This window comes from Macaca fascicularis, chromosome 7 (genome assembly GCF_037993035.2).
Source record: "Macaca fascicularis isolate 582-1 chromosome 7, T2T-MFA8v1.1".
NCBI classification, from domain to species: domain Eukaryota; kingdom Metazoa; phylum Chordata; class Mammalia; order Primates; family Cercopithecidae; genus Macaca; species Macaca fascicularis.
In genome coordinates, this window is record NC_088381.1 from 170,182,319 (window position 1) to 170,200,231 (window position 17,913).

At 49.3% G+C, this 17,913-nt stretch overlaps 1 protein-coding gene and 1 long non-coding RNA gene across 2 annotated transcripts; both read right to left on the bottom strand.

Annotated features, from left to right (window-relative positions):
* Positions 1–1,913: 1,913 nt before the first annotated feature.
* HSP90AA1 (heat shock protein 90 alpha family class A member 1) lies at positions 1,914–8,175 on the bottom strand. Its single transcript, XM_045397638.2, has 11 exons — positions 8,117–8,175; positions 7,357–7,518; positions 6,901–7,267; positions 6,447–6,580; positions 5,832–6,152; positions 5,551–5,716; positions 4,935–5,125; positions 4,685–4,832; positions 4,178–4,446; positions 3,275–3,608; positions 1,914–2,688 (listed from the first exon to the last, which is right to left on the bottom strand). The coding sequence occupies exons 2-11, from the start codon at positions 7,516–7,518 to the stop codon at positions 2,579–2,581; spliced, it is 2,202 nt and encodes a 733-aa protein (XP_045253573.1). The 5' UTR covers positions 8,117–8,175; the 3' UTR covers positions 1,914–2,578.
* A 6,108-nt stretch (positions 8,176–14,283) lies between these two features.
* Positions 14,284–17,597, bottom strand: LOC141407333 (uncharacterized). Its single transcript, XR_012416149.1, has 2 exons — positions 17,466–17,597; positions 14,284–14,465 (listed from the first exon to the last, which is right to left on the bottom strand). It is a non-coding gene; the product is annotated as an uncharacterized lncRNA (long non-coding RNA).
* Positions 17,598–17,913: the final 316 nt, after the last annotated feature.

Consider the following 17,913-nt stretch of genomic DNA (forward strand, 5'->3'; position numbering starts at 1 on the left):
CAGTGAATTTTGAAGCGACAGAGTAAGAATTGTGGTCCTGGAGCAGTACAAGGGCATTTTCAGCACGACATTCATGTGTCATCTAGCTCATCTTCTCACTCACTGGGCTGGGGATCCATCTTCTTGGTGGTGCAGTCTCTAGCACAGGGGTTGCTGGGAGATAGGTCCAGATGCGCAGGTAAGTACCCATCTATTTGCCATAAACGCTTTTCCAGTAACTCCAGGAGGGTGAGTTCATTTGGGAAATCATTTATGGAGGTCCTACATTGACTGATCCCCTCAAGTGCCTTATGTTTTAAATTGAAAGAAATCTTAAGATTTAATATTCTCTTGCTAGACCTGGGATAAAACAAAATTGACTTTTTGCCCTTTTTGCCATTCACTTTCTAGTTCAACACCATAAACCTTTCTTCTAGCTGCTAACACCTTTCAGTATGCAACAAAACTTAGAACAAAATGGGGCTTTGGAGTTTAAATTCAGCCACTACTAAGACCTCAATTTACATGTTCCTCTTATATATTGTCTAAGGGAACTAAGAACTTCTCAGAGATTTAAAGGATTAAATGTGATTGCCATTTACCAAGCATTCAATACCTGCTTAGCACGAGGGACTGAGACAAAGGCCTCTCCCTGCCTGTGTACTGTCCCCTTAGTCACTGTCACATATCCAAGTCCCAGGCATTTCCTATCATTTTTATTTTTATTTTTTATTTTTTTTTTTTGAGACGGAGTCTCACGCTGTTGCCCAGGCTGGAGTGCAGTGGCGCGATCTCGGCTCACTGCAAGCTCCGCCTCCCGGGTTCCCACCATTCTCCTGCCTCAGCCTCCTGAGTAGCTGGGACTACAGGCGCCCGCCACCGCGCCCGGCTAATTTTTTGTATTTTTAGTAGAGACGGGGTTTCACTGTGGTCTCGATCTCCTGACCTTGTGATCCGCCCGCCTCGGCCTCCCAAAGTGCTGGGATTACAGGCTTGAGCCACCGCGCCCGGCCTACCTATCATTTTTATATATTGCATTAGGCTCAGAATACAAATCCTATTTGCTATCTAACCAACTTTTCTTTCTAGAACCACCAAATTTCAGAAGTGAAGACTTTTATTTAGCCATTACCACCCCCAGTCCCCAGAGGGAATCTTACCTATTGAGCTGATATTTTCCGTCTTTTTTTTTGAGATGGAGTTTCGCTCCTGCTGCCCAGGCTGGAGTGCAATGGCACAATCCTAGCCCGCCGCAACCTTCACCTCCCGGGTTCAAGTGATTCTCCTGCCTCAGGCTCCCTAGTAGCTAGGATTACAGGGGCCCACCACCACACCCGGCTAATTTTGCATTTTTAGTAGAGATGAGATTTCTCCATGTTATCAGGCTGGCTGCTCTCCTCACCTCAGGTGATCTACCCGCAAGTGCTGGATTACAGGCGTGAGCCACTGCTCCTGGCACTTTTTCCTTTGACTTGTGCCAGCCCATCTTTTTCCCACCAGCTTGTTACCTGCTGCTTACAGGTGTCAGCTGGCTCAATAAAAAACCAGAAAATTAGTAACGAGAGATTTCAAACAGGATAGCTTTAAGTAGATTTGGTAAACAACTTTGAGACACTGTAAGGCCAAGAAATTAAGTGACTGTATTTAGAACAGAAGGTATTCCATGAATAACATCAAAACAATGTGGACGCTAAGGGGAGAACACGTGTTAACTCACGGAGACAGGGGATACACGTCTGCATTGCTATTTTCTGTGCCTACTTCATGTGCTCCACCCCACACCTGCGGAGTATATGCTGGGAAGATCACGTCAACCCTTGGAGTGGCCAGTGTTTAACCGTCTACTGCTAGCACCTCATGTTTTACATTTTGGCACCAATGTCATCCAGATATTCCCCTTTCCCCCTAAATAAGACACACTGTCACACAACATCTTTTAACTCATCTGTATTTGTTACAACTTTAAGCAGAATGTGACTCCAGCACTACATTTCCATCCACAAGACTTGAGTTATTTTTGAACAGCTTTATGATATGCTTAGGTAGGCTTATAACTTTGCTCCTCCAAACAATACTTTTCTTTGGAAAACAAGCCCTGTGGAGAGTTCCTTCTATCAAGTTGCTTCAGTTTAACCTATTTCTAGAGGACTAGTACATGCAAAATTGGCAACTACAGGGGATGAAAAGTTCAAAAAGATCCTACAAGATGTAACAAATACTTTTCTAAACATCCAGGTATATATAGCTCGAGAACACTTCAATAACAAGATTTGGTCTACTTAGAAATCCGGCTTGATAGCTAAACACTGTAGACCACAAAGTTAACATCATGTTACATACATCTTACAACACACGTTACCCCAGTCTGTTAAAATAAACCAATGTGAAACTAAAAAAGCATTACTAGCTCTGCTTTAGTGCCTAAGGTACCACAGCATCACTTAGAAATAGACAGAAATCTTATCTTCCCCTTAAAGTAGTTGTTGTCATGCCATACAGACTTTTTAATATTAACAAAAATAAAGAAAAACATCCTGGAAAATATATTATCAGAAGAATTGTAGAGTATTGAACAGGTAAGTCATCCCTCAGCCGGAGGTTAGTCTACTTCTTCCATGCGTGATGTGTCGTCATCTCCTTCGAGGGGCGGCATTTCTTCAGTTACAGCTGCACTGGTATCATCAGCAGTAGGATCATCTTCATCAATACCTGTTTCCAAAATAAAATCCTCGTATTAGAAAGATTTCTTAAAGCCAGCTATTAGTGTAATACTCCTGATTTATACCTGCTTTCAAGACAGTATTTACAGGGCATATAAATCTCAATTTCATTTCTTAGCTCTTATAAGACCTTACTTATCCCTAAAAAAAATATTCTTGAATGCCTCCAAGCAGGACAAGGTGCTCCAAGTTTGGGTAACTGAAAGTTTACCACTTTCTTCACTGTCATGTGTATTTCTTTCCTTTTTTTTTTGAGACGGAGTCTCGCTCTGTCGCCCAGGCTGGAGTGCAGTGGCCGGATCTCAGCTCACTGCAAGCTCCGCCTCTCGGGTTCACCCCATTCTCCTGCCTCAGCCTCCCGAGTAGCTGGGACTACAGGCGTCCGCCACATCGCCCAGCTAGTTTTTTGTATTTTTTAGTAGAGACGGGGTTTCACCGTGTTAGCCAGGATGGTCTCGATCTCCTGACCTCGTGATCCACCCGTCTCGGCATCCCAAAGTGCTGGGATTACAGGCTTGAGCCAACGCACCCGGCCTATTTCTTTCCTTTTTAACATTACATAGTATTAGGCTTACCCAGACCAAGTTTGATCATCCTGTAGATCCTGTTGGCATGTGTCTGGGGATCTTCCAGACTGAAGCCAGAAGACAGGAGTGCAGTTTCGTAAAGCAAGATGACCAGATCCTTCACAGACTTGTCGTTCTTATCAGCCTCTGCCTTTTGCCTTAAGGTCTCAATAATGGAATGGTCAGGGTTTATCTCCAGGTGTTTCTTTGCTGCCATGTAACCCATTGTTGAGTTGTCTCTTAGGGCTTGAGCTTTCATGATTCTCTCCATGTTTGCTGTCCAGCCATATGTGCTTGTGACAATACAGCATGGAGACGTCACCAATCGGTTTGACACAACCACCTGTAATCAAGAAGTGATGACTAGGAGCCTAGAAAGATTAAACCCTAAACCTTCATTGTCAAATGAAATCTGAAGAACCCAAACAATAGATCCGAAATACTATTAAATAGAACTTAAATGTTGCATTAGGTAGTCAAAGAGCACAGATTATAATTAATTTCGTTTTACGTACACCACCTTTTTTTTCCCCCGAGATAGTCTTGCTTGGTCACCCAGGCTGGAGGTGCAGTGGTGCAATCTTGGCTTACTGCAACCTCTGCCTTGCGGGTTCAGGAGATTCTCCTGCCTCAGCCTCCAGACGCCCGCCACCACGCCTGGTTAATTTTTTCGTATTTTTAGTAGAGACGGGGTTTCACCGTGTTAGCCAGGATGGTCTCCATCTCCTGACCTTGTGATCCACTGCCTCAGCCTCCCAAAGTGCTGGGATTACAGGCGTGAGCCACCACGCCCAACCATACACGACATAGTTTTCTATTTTAAGTTGAAAGCAAAGAAAAATGGGTCATGTATGACTAAGCTTGAAAACACCCTAGAGGTATCAATGATCAGGAAATGCTGTATTCACATACCTTTTCAACTTTTTTCTCCAGTATGTCTTTCATGATTTTGCAGAGGTTCTCAAACTTTGTTTTTTTCTCTTCCTGTTTCTTTTTCTCTTCTTCATCCTCTGGAAGTTCCAAGCCCTCTTTGGTGACTGACACTAATGTCTTCCCCTCAAATTCTTTTAGCTGTTGGACACAGTACTCATCAATGGGCTCGATCATATAGATCACTTCTAAGCCATGTTTCCGAAGACGTTCCACAAAGGCTGAGTTAGCTACCTGGTCCTTGGTCTCACCTGAGGTATTACAAAGTTACTTTTAGACCTTTTAACAGTAAGAATGGCTTCATCTACTTCTAACTTTTGCTAGCCAGATACCTAGGCAGAACCTAAGACAAATAATGACCTAGTTCATGTTAATTATCTTGCCTAGATCAACGCCAGTTATAACAGTGCTACCTGAGTAGAAAACACACCCACAGAGCCTACAAGGTTATAAGAACGACGTATAGACTGTAACATAGCGTCCCCCTACCTGTGATATAATAGATATGTTTCTGGTTTTCCTTCATTCTGGTGCAGTAATCCTTGAGAGAAACCATCTCATCGCCAGAGGCAGATGTGTAGTACCTTAACAGCTCTGAAAGCTTCTTCCGATTTTGTGAGTCTTCATGTATTCCAAGCTAAAACAAAGTATGTTCTTTACTAAAGACTCTCTGAATTCAAAAAGAAATCTAAAAAGAGGCCAGCAGGGAAACTACCAATGGTCAAATATTTACACCAACCTTTATGTTTTTAGAGAACTGCTCATAGAACTTCTTGTAGTTCTCTTTATCTTCCGCCAGTTCAGTAAAGAGTTCTAAGCATTTTTTGACCAAATTCTTCCTGATAACTTTCAAAATTTTGCTTTGCTGCAACATCTCACGGGATATATTTAGAGGGAGGTCCTCTGAGTCTACCACCCCTCTAATGAAGTCTGAAAAAAATATAAAAATCAAATGCACTGAGTCATTCCAAGGACAAAACTGGTACTATGTAAACCCCCAAAAGCAAAGACAAGAACCTGGAGATGATAGGAGATTATTTTTGAGACAGTGTCTCACTCTGTTGCCCAGGCTGGAAGGCAGTGGTGCAATCTCCGCTCACAGCAACCTCTGCCTCCCAGGGGGGTTTTCAAGCTATTTTCATGCCTCAGCCTGCCACCACATCGGGCAAATTTTTCTAATTTCAGGAGAGATGGAGTTTCACCATGTTGGCCAGGCTTGTCTTGAACTCCTGACCTCAAGTGATCCGCACACCCCGGGTTCCCAAACTGCTAGGATTACAGGTGTGAGCCACCATGCCCAGCCAGAAGTATTTCTTTAATCAGTGACAGTGATTATTTTTCCTATCTATACTTACTCAGATATTCAGGGATTAGCTCCTCACAGTTATCCATGATGAAAACTCTGCGTACATACAATTTGATGTTGTTCTTTTTCTTTCTGTTTTCAAACAGGTCAAAAGGAGCACGTCGTGGGACAAATAGAAGGGCTCTGAATTCCAACTGCCCTTCAACTGAAAAATGCTGTAATAGAACAAACACACTAAGTATCAATGAACAATGCATTATAGCAGATATTTGGGGTGGTGGGATGATAATCTAAAGACAAGCTTGAAGCATCCATCAGTCCCTCACTCACCTTCACTGCCAAGTGATCTTCCCAGTCATTGGTCAAGCTCTTGTAGAATTCTCCGTACTCCTCATTAGTAATATCGTCGGGATTTCTGGTCCAGATGGGTTTTGTTTTGTTGAGTTCTTCTTGATCGATGTACTTCTCCTTAATCTTCTTTTTCTTCTTCTTGTCACCATCCTTCTTTTCTTCTTCTTCCTCATCAGAACCAACATCTTCAATTTCAGGTTTGTCTTCAGACTCTTTCTCTTCTTTTTCTTTTTCTTCTTCTTTGTCTTCTTTTTCTTCAGCCTCATCATCGCTGACTTCTTTATCACGTTCCTTCTCCACCTTCAAAAGACATGAAATCGCATCACTGCTGCACTCTAGAACTAAGTCATAGCGCTGCCCCACTACTTTCAACCTAAGGCCAAAGCCTAAATTACCGAGGATGAGAAGCAGCCAGGCAGCTTCTCATCAATATTTGATATATCTACTTAATAACCCGAGGAACCTTCACAGTTAGTAGAGCTTAGGTTCCCCAGGCTTCAGACTAGTTCAACAGACCTAGGAACTAAGGATGTAGTACAGTCACCCCAGTCACCTACAGACAGTAATTCACTCTGCAATTATGTAGAAACTTACAAAAAGAGTAATGGGATATCCAATAAACTGAGAATGTTTCTTCACAATCTCCTTTATTCTTCGTTCCTCCAAGTACTCAGTTTGGTCTTCTTTCAGGTGTAGGATAACCTTTGTTCCACGACCCATAGGTTCACCTGCAAGAGAAATAAGGAAAATTGACTCAATAATACATTCAATTTAGTGCTCAACGCCATGCTTAACCCTTATAACGTGTCTATGAAGCGAGGTTTGCCCTTACTACAGATGCAAAGGCTCCCACAGCAGATCTAAGTGCCTTGCCCAAAAGAAGTAATCACCAAGTCATGCCATTACACACTAATTCAGAGCTCTAGCTTGTTCCTGATCCTTGGGTAAACACACTTTCTGTGAACTTCGCCGCATCCCCAGGGGTCCAAGGGTTGCAACACCCCACCATTCCGCCACTGACTTAACCAGTGAGTGTTCAGGTACCTACCTGTGTCTGTCCTCACTGTAAATGATCCCCCTGCTGAGGACTCCCAGGCGTACTGCTCATCATCGTTATGTTTGGTGATCACAGTTACTTTCTCAGCAACCAAATAAGCAGAATAAAAACCAACACCGAACTGGCCAATCATGGAGATATCTGCACCAGCCTGCAAAGCTTCCATGAACGCTTTGGTCCCAGACTTGGCGATAGTACCAAGGTTATTGATCAAGTCAGCCTTGGTCATCCCAATTCCAGTATCCACAATAGTGAGGGTTCGATCTTGTTTATTTGGTATCAGGTTAATATGCAGCTCTTTCCCAGAGTCTAATTTACTGGGATCCGTCAAGCTCTCATAGCGGATTTTGTCCAATGCCTATTAACACAAAATATTAATTAAGCATACAGCCCCCAAGAAGTTCATATTGAAACCAAAATCCTATTCTGGGTTAATAAACGACTTACATCTGATGAATTTGAAATTAGCTCTCTTAGAAAGATCTCTTTGTTCGAATAAAAAGTATTGATAATCAATGACATCAACTGGGCAATTTCTGCCTGAAAGGCGAACGTCTCAACCTCCTCCTCCTCCATCGGTTGGTCCTGGGTCTGCGTTTCCTCAGGCATCTGGAACGACACCGCGCCGGTTTAAAACCCTGCAGAGCGTCTACAGGGGCAACACGAGATTCCATCGCGTCCTCCCAATATTTTTAAAGCCGGATTGCAGATTTGCGAAGTTTAAGTAAACCGAAAATAGAAGGGCGGCTGACAAAGGATGACCTCATTTCGGAGCGCGGTAACTACCACGAGCGTGTGCGCGCTTCCGGGAGGCCACTGCAGGCCCGGCCCAGTCCCGCGCCGCGGTCCCCAACCGACACCCCGTGTGCTCTCCCGCGCGGGCCGCGGCTCCGCCAGGGCGGCCTCCTCCGCCTGCGCCCCAGCTGGGCCGCCCGGGGGGCCCCCAGCCAAAGGGCCGCTCTGCTCGCGTGCGGCGCCAGCTCCGGGGCTGCCGCGGAGCCTCGGGGAGCAGCCGCCCAGCCCATTCCTGAGGCGGGCTGCGGAGACAGCAGCGGGCCCACGGCCTCCGGAATAGGCAGCGCGGCCTCCCGGGAGAGCGGCCCTGGCGGGTTCAGGGCTCCCGTTCGGCCCCCACAGCCTCCGCTCCGCGCCAACCGCCCCCACTCCCCAATCCACCTCCACAGGCCCTCACAACCGCCCCTCACACCTTGGCTAAAAGGCTGCAAACGTTCCACCGCACAGCAGCACCAAGACGCTGAAGCAACTGACGCGCCGCCCCCGCGCCTGCCTTATATAGCGACGGGCCCGCCCAGCGCGCGGCGCTTTTTCCAGAAGCCTCCCGAACCTTCCGGAAGAACCCTCCCCAACCGCCGCCGCGGCCGCGCGCCTGCGCCTGCGCCCTCGCCCTCGCCGTGGCCCGCCCCTCCCGCTGGCGCGCGCAGGCCCTGCTCGTGGCCCAGCCCGGGAAACCTTCCCTCAATCACCGCCCCGCGCCTCTCGCACGCCCCCGCGCCGACCTCAATGCGCCTGCGCGGCCTGGAATTCTCGGGAAGGTCCGGGCGCCTTCTGGGGCCGCCCGCGCTCTCTTCCCTGCACTCCCACCTGCCGAGCGCGGGCGGAGGGCACGCCCGGGCGTGGGGGCCTTTGAAGTGAGGTGTAGTTTGGTCACCCGGGCTGCGCAGAATGCGGGGCTGGGGCGGGAGGCGCGCCTGGAGGGAGGGCCGTGCGTGGACGGGGAGCGCCCCGGGTCTCGCACGCCTGGGAAACTACCGGAGCCGTCATCCTCACGGACGGCGCGCCCGCTGCCAAAAAACCCAGCCGCAGGCGGCGCCGGGATCGCGGGGCTCTGCTCCCTGGGGGCCTTTGGGCTGTTGGCTTCTAGCTGCTGCGCGCAGGGGACGCCGTCCCGCGGCCTGCGCGCTCGGGGAGTCTCCAGACCCACTGCTGGCTCAGGAGCGCTCCCTACCTTTGGGTTCCCCGGAAGCCATGTCCTTCACACTTCAGGATCCCTTAGCTTGGGAATCGGGCCCTTGGTGAATAAATTCATGCTTACCCAGCTACACCCGGCATGCTTTTTAAAAGCCCATCGTTTTGCCGATCGATTTGAGGTCTCCAAATTAAGTATCTAACACTTGACATTTTGGTGATTAACCTTCCCTAAAAGACAGGTTTGGTGTTTTTTTGTTTTTGGACAGGCTGTCCCTCTGTCGCCCAGGCTGGGGTGCTGTGGCACAATCTTGGCTCACCGCAGCTTCGACCTCCCGGGCTCAGGTGATCCTCCCACCTCAGCTTTCCGAGTAACTGGGACGAGCGCGGGCGGAGGACCACAAGCGCGGACACCACACCCGGCTAGTTTTTGTATTTATTTGTATAGTTGGGGTTTCACCATGTTGCTCAGGCTGGAAGAACCAGTTTCTACATGAGAATTTTCAGATATTTTGGTCAAGGCCAGCTATGAGAACCTTGGAGGTGTTGGGGATCCTTAGACTTGGCTCCCATGCCTGGTCCATGTCCTCTTCCTCTCTGGCGCCTCCCACGATTGGGCCTCCTCCTGCCTAAACTCATAGCCAGGTCCTGGGAATAATCTGGAAGCTCCTTACCGTGTAAACAAACGACGGAACTACTTCCGCTTCCTGGTCTCTAGGGAAACCAACTTATTCAGGAGCAGGGGTTTTCAGACTGCGGCCTGGGACCCTTTAAGAGTGTGTGAAATCAACATAAAGCGTCTTGCCCAGCATTACAAAGCGGGGTGGATGGAAACTAGCAGCCACGTGGCGCGGGCCCCAGCGGTGGTTACTGGGTGTGTGCCGGCTCCCGTGATAGCTGTTCCGCAGCCTTGGGGGGCGCCCCCCGCCCAGGCCTTCCCTACACTGCAGCCGAGACCGGCGGGGAGGAATCCGGAAGCAGGCGGGGCGGTGAGCAGGTTGCTGAAGGGGCGCAAGGTCTTCCCTGGCGAGTGCCTCCTCCGCCTGTTTCCTTCCTGTCACCACCAGCCACTGTCCCCACTCTCCTCACTTGTAGGAACTTTTCCTACCGCAGTTTCTGCCATTGCCAATGGGGTTTGAGATTTCTTATACAAGAGCCATCCCGGGCCCTAGCTCTGACAGTCTGTCTTTTGTTTTTGGGACCTTCATTTTTCCCCGTTTCTCCAGTGAACCTGCCCCAAAGCCCCTGCCTGGGTCTGGGCATCACTGGGAACCACCGTTTCCCGTCAGGCCCCACCTTTAATGTCCCTCCTTCCTTCCACAACTTCCTGTCTTTCCAGCTCTCCCGCCTCGGTTAATAAACAGGACATTGGCCGGGCGCGGTGGCTCAAGCCTGTAATCCCAGCACTTTGGGAGGCCGAGACGGGTGGATCACGAGGTCAGGAGATCGAGACCATCCTGGCTAACACGGTGAAACCCCGTCTCTACTAAAAAAAAAAATACGGCGGGCGCGGTGGCTCACGCCTGTAATCCCAGCACTTTGGGAGGCCGAGGCGGGCGGATCACAAGGTCAGGAGATCGAGACCACGGTGAAACCCCGTCTCTACTAAAAATACAAAAAATTAGCCGGGCGCGGTTGTGGGCGCCTGTAGTCCCAGCTACTCGGGAGGCTGAGGCAGGAGAATGGCGTGAACCCGGGAGGCGGAGCTTGCAGTGAGCCGAGATCGCGCCACTGCATTCCAGCCTGGGCGACAGAGCGAGACTCTGTCTCAAAAAAAAAAAAAAAAAATACAAAAAACTAGCCGGGCGATGTGGTGGACGCCTGTAGTCCCAGCTACTCGGGAGGCTGAGGCAGGAGAATGGCGTGAACCCGGGAGGCGGAGCTTGCAGTGAGCTGAGATCCGGCCACTGCACTCCAGCCTGGGCGACAGAGCGAGACTCGTCTCAAAAAAAAATAAATAAATAAATAAAAAATAAACAGGACATTTTTGTCCTGTCTCCGGGTGACATTCCACAGTTACACACCAGTTGAGACCTCTGCCATGGTTTCTACCATCAATATGCCAGCCCCTGGCTGTTCCTTCTCTCTTCTCAGACTCATGTCCCTCTCCCTGGCACATCACGGAGCTCCTGGAGGTGGGTCCTTGTCCCCAGGAAATCTTGTCCAGCACTCTCACTAATAGAACTTGTGTGCAGATGACTCACGGAAGAGCCGGGGCAGGACTCAGCTCCAGACCTGGATGCTGAGCCTCATGAGCTTCTCCCACCTCTCCAGCCCTCTATGAGGGTTCGTTAGCCAGGTGACTGACTATCCCACCACCTTAAAGAATCCCAAGCTTCCCCATAAGGGATCTGCCACTGAGTCCTGCCACTTGTGCTTCCTAAGTACCTCTTGAACCCAGCCACTTCCCTCCACCTTCATCTCCCGCTTCCACACAACCGGGAACTCACCTGGAAGGCCTCCATAATCACCTGACTGCTCCCTATATTTGGTCTGGTCTGTCTCCAACGTGTAGCCAGGGTGAGCTTTGAGAACACAGACCTGGCCCTCTCTATTCCCTCCTCCCCACCCTCGGCAAATCCTAGCTGACTTCCCATCCTTCTAGGAAGAGAACAGAGCTCTTTAGGCCTGTGAGGCCCTGCAGGTCGCTGCTGCCTACCCATACAGCCCCAGTTCCCACTGTGCTCCTATTTCTGTGTCTGGCACTCTCCGCATGACTCGCCCCCACAAGGCTGTGCAAATGCTGTTCCCTCTGCATGGAACACCATTCCGTCTGTTCTTCTCTAATTAATTTCTTTTCTTTTCTTTTTTTTTTTTGAGACGGGGTCTCGCTCTGTCGCCCAGGCTGGAGTGCAGTGGCCGGATCTCCGCTCACTGCAAGCTCCGCCTCCCGGGTTCACGCCATTCTCCTGCCTCAGCCTCCCGAGTAGCTGGGACTACAGGCGCCCACCACCTCGCCTGGCTAGTTTTTTGTATTTTTTAGCAGAGACAGGGTTTCACCGTGTTAACCAGGATGGTCTCGATCTCCTGACCTCGTGTTCCGCCCGTCTGGGCCTCCGAAAGTGCTGGGATTACAGGTTTGAGCCACCGCGCCCGGCCTCTAATTAATTTCTAATGGAACTTCTGCTCACACATTTTCTTAGGAACCCCCACCTACCTCCCAGCAGGCCAGGTGTTCTGTCATGGAGAGGTTCTCAGAATGTGGTGCCCTCTCCTTCAGAGGACAGACCACATGTGCTCCTCTGCTTCCTCTAGCCCTCCAACCTCAAGTTCTTCCACTCCTGCTTCACCTCCTTTTCTGTCCAGTCTCCTCCTCTTCCTTATTCAACATGTTCCTTTTTTTTTTTTTTTTTTTGAGACGGAGTCTCTTTTTTTTTTTTTTTTTTTTTGTTGAGACAGAGTCTCGCTTTGTCGCCCAGACTGGAGTGCAGTGGCGGGATCTCAGCTCACTGCAAGCTCCGCCTCCCGGGTTCACGCCATTCTCCTACCTCAGCCTCCCTAGTAGCTGGGGCTACAGGCACCTGCCACCACACCCGGCTAATTTTTGTATTTTTAGTAGAGAGGGGGTTTCACCGTGTTAGCCAGGATGGTCTCGATCTCCTGACCTTGTTTTCTGCCCGCCTCGACCTTCCAAAGTGCTGGGATTACAGGCGTGAGCCACCACGCCTAGCCTCAACAACATATTTCTAATAGATCACCAAGCCCTGCAGATTTAGCATCCTAAATATTTGTTGACCTCATCCCACAGTGATGTTGCTGTTAGGGCAATCTGACCCTTTTCCTTCTCCATTTGAAACCTTTCAGTGTCCCTCAGTAAAGCTGGAGCATGGATTCTGGATCCAGGTGGCCTGGATTCAGATCTTAATTCAGCCACTGCCTGTGTGACCCAGGGCAAGTCACTTACCCTTTCTATGCATCCATTTCAGTATCTGTAGCATGGACATAAACATGTCTTCTTCATGGAGTGGTTATAAAGCTTAAATGAGCTGCTTCTGGTTTTGGAAATGGCTCAGGTGATAGCCTACCCCATAGCAATTTATGCCCCCTTACATGCTTACCAGGCAGCAGGCTAGCTACTTTGCATGCGGTTTCTTAATCCTCTCAACTCTGAAGTAGGTGGCTTTGGTCCCACTGTACAAATGAGAACCCTGAGGCTCAGGAGAGGTAAGTCATTTACTCAGGGTCACCCAGAGCAAGGGCCTCCAGGGCAGTTACACCCAGGTCTGGTGTGATTTTTTTTTTTTATCCTGATGCAGTCTCAGCCGGGTGCAGTGGCCCACACCTGTAAACCCAGCACTTTGGGAGGCTGAGGCAGGCCAATCACTTGAGGTCAGAAGTTTGAGACCTGCCTGGCCAAAAAGGTGAAACCCCATCTCTATGAAAAATACAAAAAAATTTAGCTGGGTGTGGCAGCACACACCTGTAGTCCCAGCTACTCGGGAGGTTGAGGCAGGACAATTGCTTGAACTCAGGAGGCAGAGGCTGCAGTGAGCCGAGATTGCGCCACTGCGCTCCAGCAGGGGCAACAGAGCAAGACTGTCTCAAAAAAAAAAAAAAAAAAAAGACACAGTCTCACTGTGCTGAGGCTGGAGCACAGTGGCACAAACATGGTTCACTACAGCCTCAACCTCCTGGGCTCAGGTGATCCTTCTGCCTCAGCCTCCTGAGGAGTGGGACCACAGGCATGTGCCACCACACCCAGCTAAATTTTATTTATTTTTTGTAGAGATGAGGTCTTGCCATATTACCCAGGCTGGTCTTGAACTCCTGGACTCAAGCAGTCCTCCCACTGTGGCCTCCCAAAGTGCTGGGATTACAGGTGTGAGCCACCACAACTGCCCTTGGCTCATACATTTTGATACATTGTTTTTTTCCTTTTCATTCAGTTCAAAATATTTTTAAAATGTGCTTTTCTTATTTCTTGACTCATGGGTTATTTATAAATGTTTTAGTTAGTTTTCAAATAGTTGGAGGTTTTTCAGATTTTTTTGTTATTGATTTTTTTGTTTTTTTTTGAGACAGTCCTACTCTGTCGCCCAGGCTGGAGTGCAGTGGCATGCTCTTGGCTCACTGCAACTTCCCCCTCCAGGGTTCAAGCAATTCTCATGCCTCAGTCTCCCAAGTAGCTGGGATTACAGGCGTGCGTCACCACACCTGGCTAACTTATTTGTATTTTTAGTAGAGATGGGCTTTCACCATGTTCGCCAGGCTGGTCTCAAACTCCTGGCCTCAAGTGATCTGCCCGCCTCGGCCTTGCAAAATACCGGGATTACAGGAGTGAACCACCATGCTATTATTGATTTCTAACATTTAATTCCATTGTGGTCAGAGAACATACTTTGCATGATTCAAATCCTTTAAAATTTATTGAGCCTTGTTTAATGGTCCAGAATATGGTCTACCTTGGTTAAATGTTCTTTTTGAAAAATAATTATGCCGAGAGAAAGATGCCAGTCAGTCAGTCATTTACATAAAATTTTAGAAAATGCAAACTAATCTCTAGTGACAAAAAGCAGATCACTGGTTGCCTGTAGGAGGTGGGCAGACAGGGGCGGGAGGGAAGGATCCCAGGGACCTGAGGAAACTTTTGGATGATGAATCTTCATTATCTTGATTGTAGTGATGATTTCCTAGGTATATACATACGTTGAAATACATCAAATTGTACTTTAAACATGTGCAGTTTATTGTCGTTTTTATTGAGACAGGGTCTGTCACTTAGGCTGGAGTGCAGTGGCAAAATCTTGTCTCACTGCAACCTCTGCCTCCCCAGTTCAAGTAACTCTCATGCTTCAGCCACCTGACTAGCTGGGACACGTGCACCACCATGCCCAGCTAATTTTTGCTTTTTAGTAGAAACATGGTTTCACCAAGTTGCCCAAGCTGCTCTTGAACTCCTGGCCTCATGTGATCCGCCTGCCTCGGCCTCCCAAAGTGCCGGGATTACAGGCATGAGCCGCTGCGCCCAGCCAACAGTTGTTTTTAAATAATCAATGTTTAGCAAACCTTGTAGAAAGTTGAAGAAATGTTCAGGATCAAGCTATAGTTATATAGGAAAAGCAAGTGGTTCATACTTAGGAAAGAAAAATTATAAATCAGTGTAGTGTGGGAAAAGTAAATTTAAAAATATATATATATATATATATATATACTTTAAAAAAAAGGCCAGGTGCAGAGGCTCACGCCTGTAATCCCAGCACTTTGGGAGGCCAAAGTGGGAAGATCACAAGGTCAAGAGATCAAGACTATCCTGGCCAACATGGTGAAACGCCGTCTCTACTAAAAATACAAAAATTAGCTGTGCGTGGTGGCATGTGCCTGTAATCCCAGCTACTTGGGAGGCTGAGGCAGGAGAATCGCTTAAACCCGAGAGTGCGCCACTGCACTCCAGCCTGGTGACAGAGCAAGACTCTCCGTCTCAAAAAAAAAAAAAAAAAAAAAAATCCAGTCATTTCTTGGAGACACAGTTTCCAAGAAAGATGGCATCAGTTAAAGCACAGGTCTGATTGTGAATTCAGATTGTGAATTCCGATCCTGCCACTCACTGGCTGTGTGACTCTGAGCAAGCTCCTCAGCCTCTCTGTGCTTCGGTCTAAATATCTCTACAATAGGGGTGTCACCATAGAAGGGACATGAAAGGGCCGGGTGCAGTGGCTCACACTTGTAATCCCAGCACTTTGGGAGACCGAGGCGAGTGGATCACCTGAGGTCAGGAGTTAGAGACCAGCCTGGCCAATGTGGTGAAACCCCATCTCTACTAAAAACACAAAGAATTACCCAGGCATGGTGGCATGTGCCTGTAATCCCAGCTACTCAGGAGGCTGAGGCAGGAGAATCACTTGAACCTGAGGGGAGGAGGTTGCAGTGAGCCGAGATTGTGCCACGGCACTCCAGACTAAGAGACAGAGCAAGACTCTCTCAAAAAAGAAAAAAGAAGGGATGTGGGGGGGATCCTGGGAGTAGGTGCTGGCCATTTATGTTTCAGAGGTGACCCTAAAGTGGATTTCCACAGAGCAAACCAGTTTTTCCATTGAGTAACTATAAAATCAGGATACTTCAGTACCAAAACTTCACCAAGCGAGTTTTAACCTGTCTTTCAAAGGTCAGCTTGGGGTTGGTCACTTCTTGAATTCACCACATGCTGCCACTGGGAAGTCGGCAAACTCTCCTTCCCCTCCCCTCCCACTGTTGGAGTGCGGCTGAAAAAATATGTCTGGCCACGTTGATAAGCCAGAAATGGAGTCTTACTGCTCATTATTTGTCTGTTCACCATTCATTTCATATCTGTTTACCAAAAGCCCGTGTCCAGGCCCTGGGTCAAAGTGGGAGCAAAATTGGGACCTCACCATTGTGGCGGAGGCAGACATAAAGCCCCCACCACCTAAATATGTGGACTCAGAAACTCTTGAAGAGCGCTGGGATGGTGAGGGGCACCCCAAGCACTGAGGAGGGCAGGTGCTGGCTGCGGGGAAGGAGTGTGGGGAAGGGCATGCAGGAGAGGGAGGGAACAGAGTTTGCAAAAGCCCTGAGGGTCTGCGGTGAAATCTAGAAGGAATACTAGGAGTTAGCCAGGGAACAGTGAGAAGGCAAGAAGTAAAAAGAAAATGGAGGCTGGAAAATTCCTTCAGTGCAGTGGGTGGGGGGACACAGAGCCCCTTTTTGGGGCAGGGGTTGGCCACCACTGGAGCTGAAGTCAGAGGTAGGCGGGGGCCAAGGGACTGGAAATGTGGCCTGGAAACCAGAGGAGGTGTTGTGGCGTCTTCCCAGGAGCTGCAGTCTGACCCACGTCCACTCTGACCGTGGGGTGGAGGAAGCACACTTCCAGTGAGACCTGAGGAGGACCTGTCCCCGAAGAGTTGGTGGGCGGAGCAGGGGCAAACTTGGGAGCGGTCAGGGGAGTGAGTTAACTGGGTGAAGCACAGGAGCCCCAGAGGTTCCCGGGTGGATGAGGCTGTGCTCACCAGGGGAACACAGGGCTCAGGCAGATGGTGGCAGGTGACCCTTGCCAGTGGTTCAGTGTCACCTTTGTTGGACCACAATGTCTGTGGCGCATCCATGTGGATGGGCCTCCAGTGAACAGGATGCTGGGAACATGAGCAGGAATGTGCTAGAAGGGATGTATTGGGAAGGAAGGGAATGAGACAGGCATGAATGGGCACAAAGACGGTTCCCAGGATGGCAGTCTCAGTAGGGCCAGAAAGCCTGGGATCTCAGAGGAAGAGAGGCCTGGGGGACAGGAGGCTGTGCCTGTGAGGGGGTCCAGTCCTGGGGGTGCTTGGATGTTGGAGCACCTGTGGGAGAGGGTGGCAGGACTCTTTCCTCCTTGTCACCCCTCAGCTGCAGGCCTCCCGAGCCTCCCTCCTGCGGCAGCCTCAGTCTGCACCCTTGGCATCTGCTCTGAGTCAGGCAGGGGACAGTGTGCGTAAGCCCCTCTGGGCAAAGCACAAAGAACTGACAAAGCAGAGGCAGCTCCCTCAGGAGCTTATGTTCTAGTTGGGGAGGGACAGGCCAGAAACATGCAAACAAGTGGGATGCCTTCGGGCATGCTCCTGTCTCCTAGCAGAACCAGGGGTCCTGGACATAAATTTGAACTCCTTCCCCAAAGTACTGCCATTTTCCCTTGAACTCACCTTCAGATCTTCTGAGTCATCTTTGACTCATCTCTTGTCTTCAGCCCCCACATTCTGACAGCTGCCAAGTCTGGTGGATTTTTCCTTTAAAACGTTCTTTCTCTCTGTGTTTAGGGTCCTGCCCTGATCCAGGCCCTCAGGGCCCCAAACCATTTCCACTTCCAGCTGGCTCTTGCTGGGTTTGTGTGTTCTACATTCCCGTTTTCATCTGCCCACTTCCCAGTGCAGAAAACTGCCAGGCTCCCAGGACACTGAGCTTGTAGTCCCTCTCTTGGTATTCAAACCCCAGGGCCTGGCTGACCCTGCCTCTGCCTGCTCACTGCTGGCATGTCAACACACACCTTCCTTGGGAGGCCCCCTCCTGTGCCCATCTCCATGCCTGACCTTGGTGCTCTCAGACCTGGAATGCCGGGCACCCACGTGTCACCAAGGCACCTCCAGCCCTGCC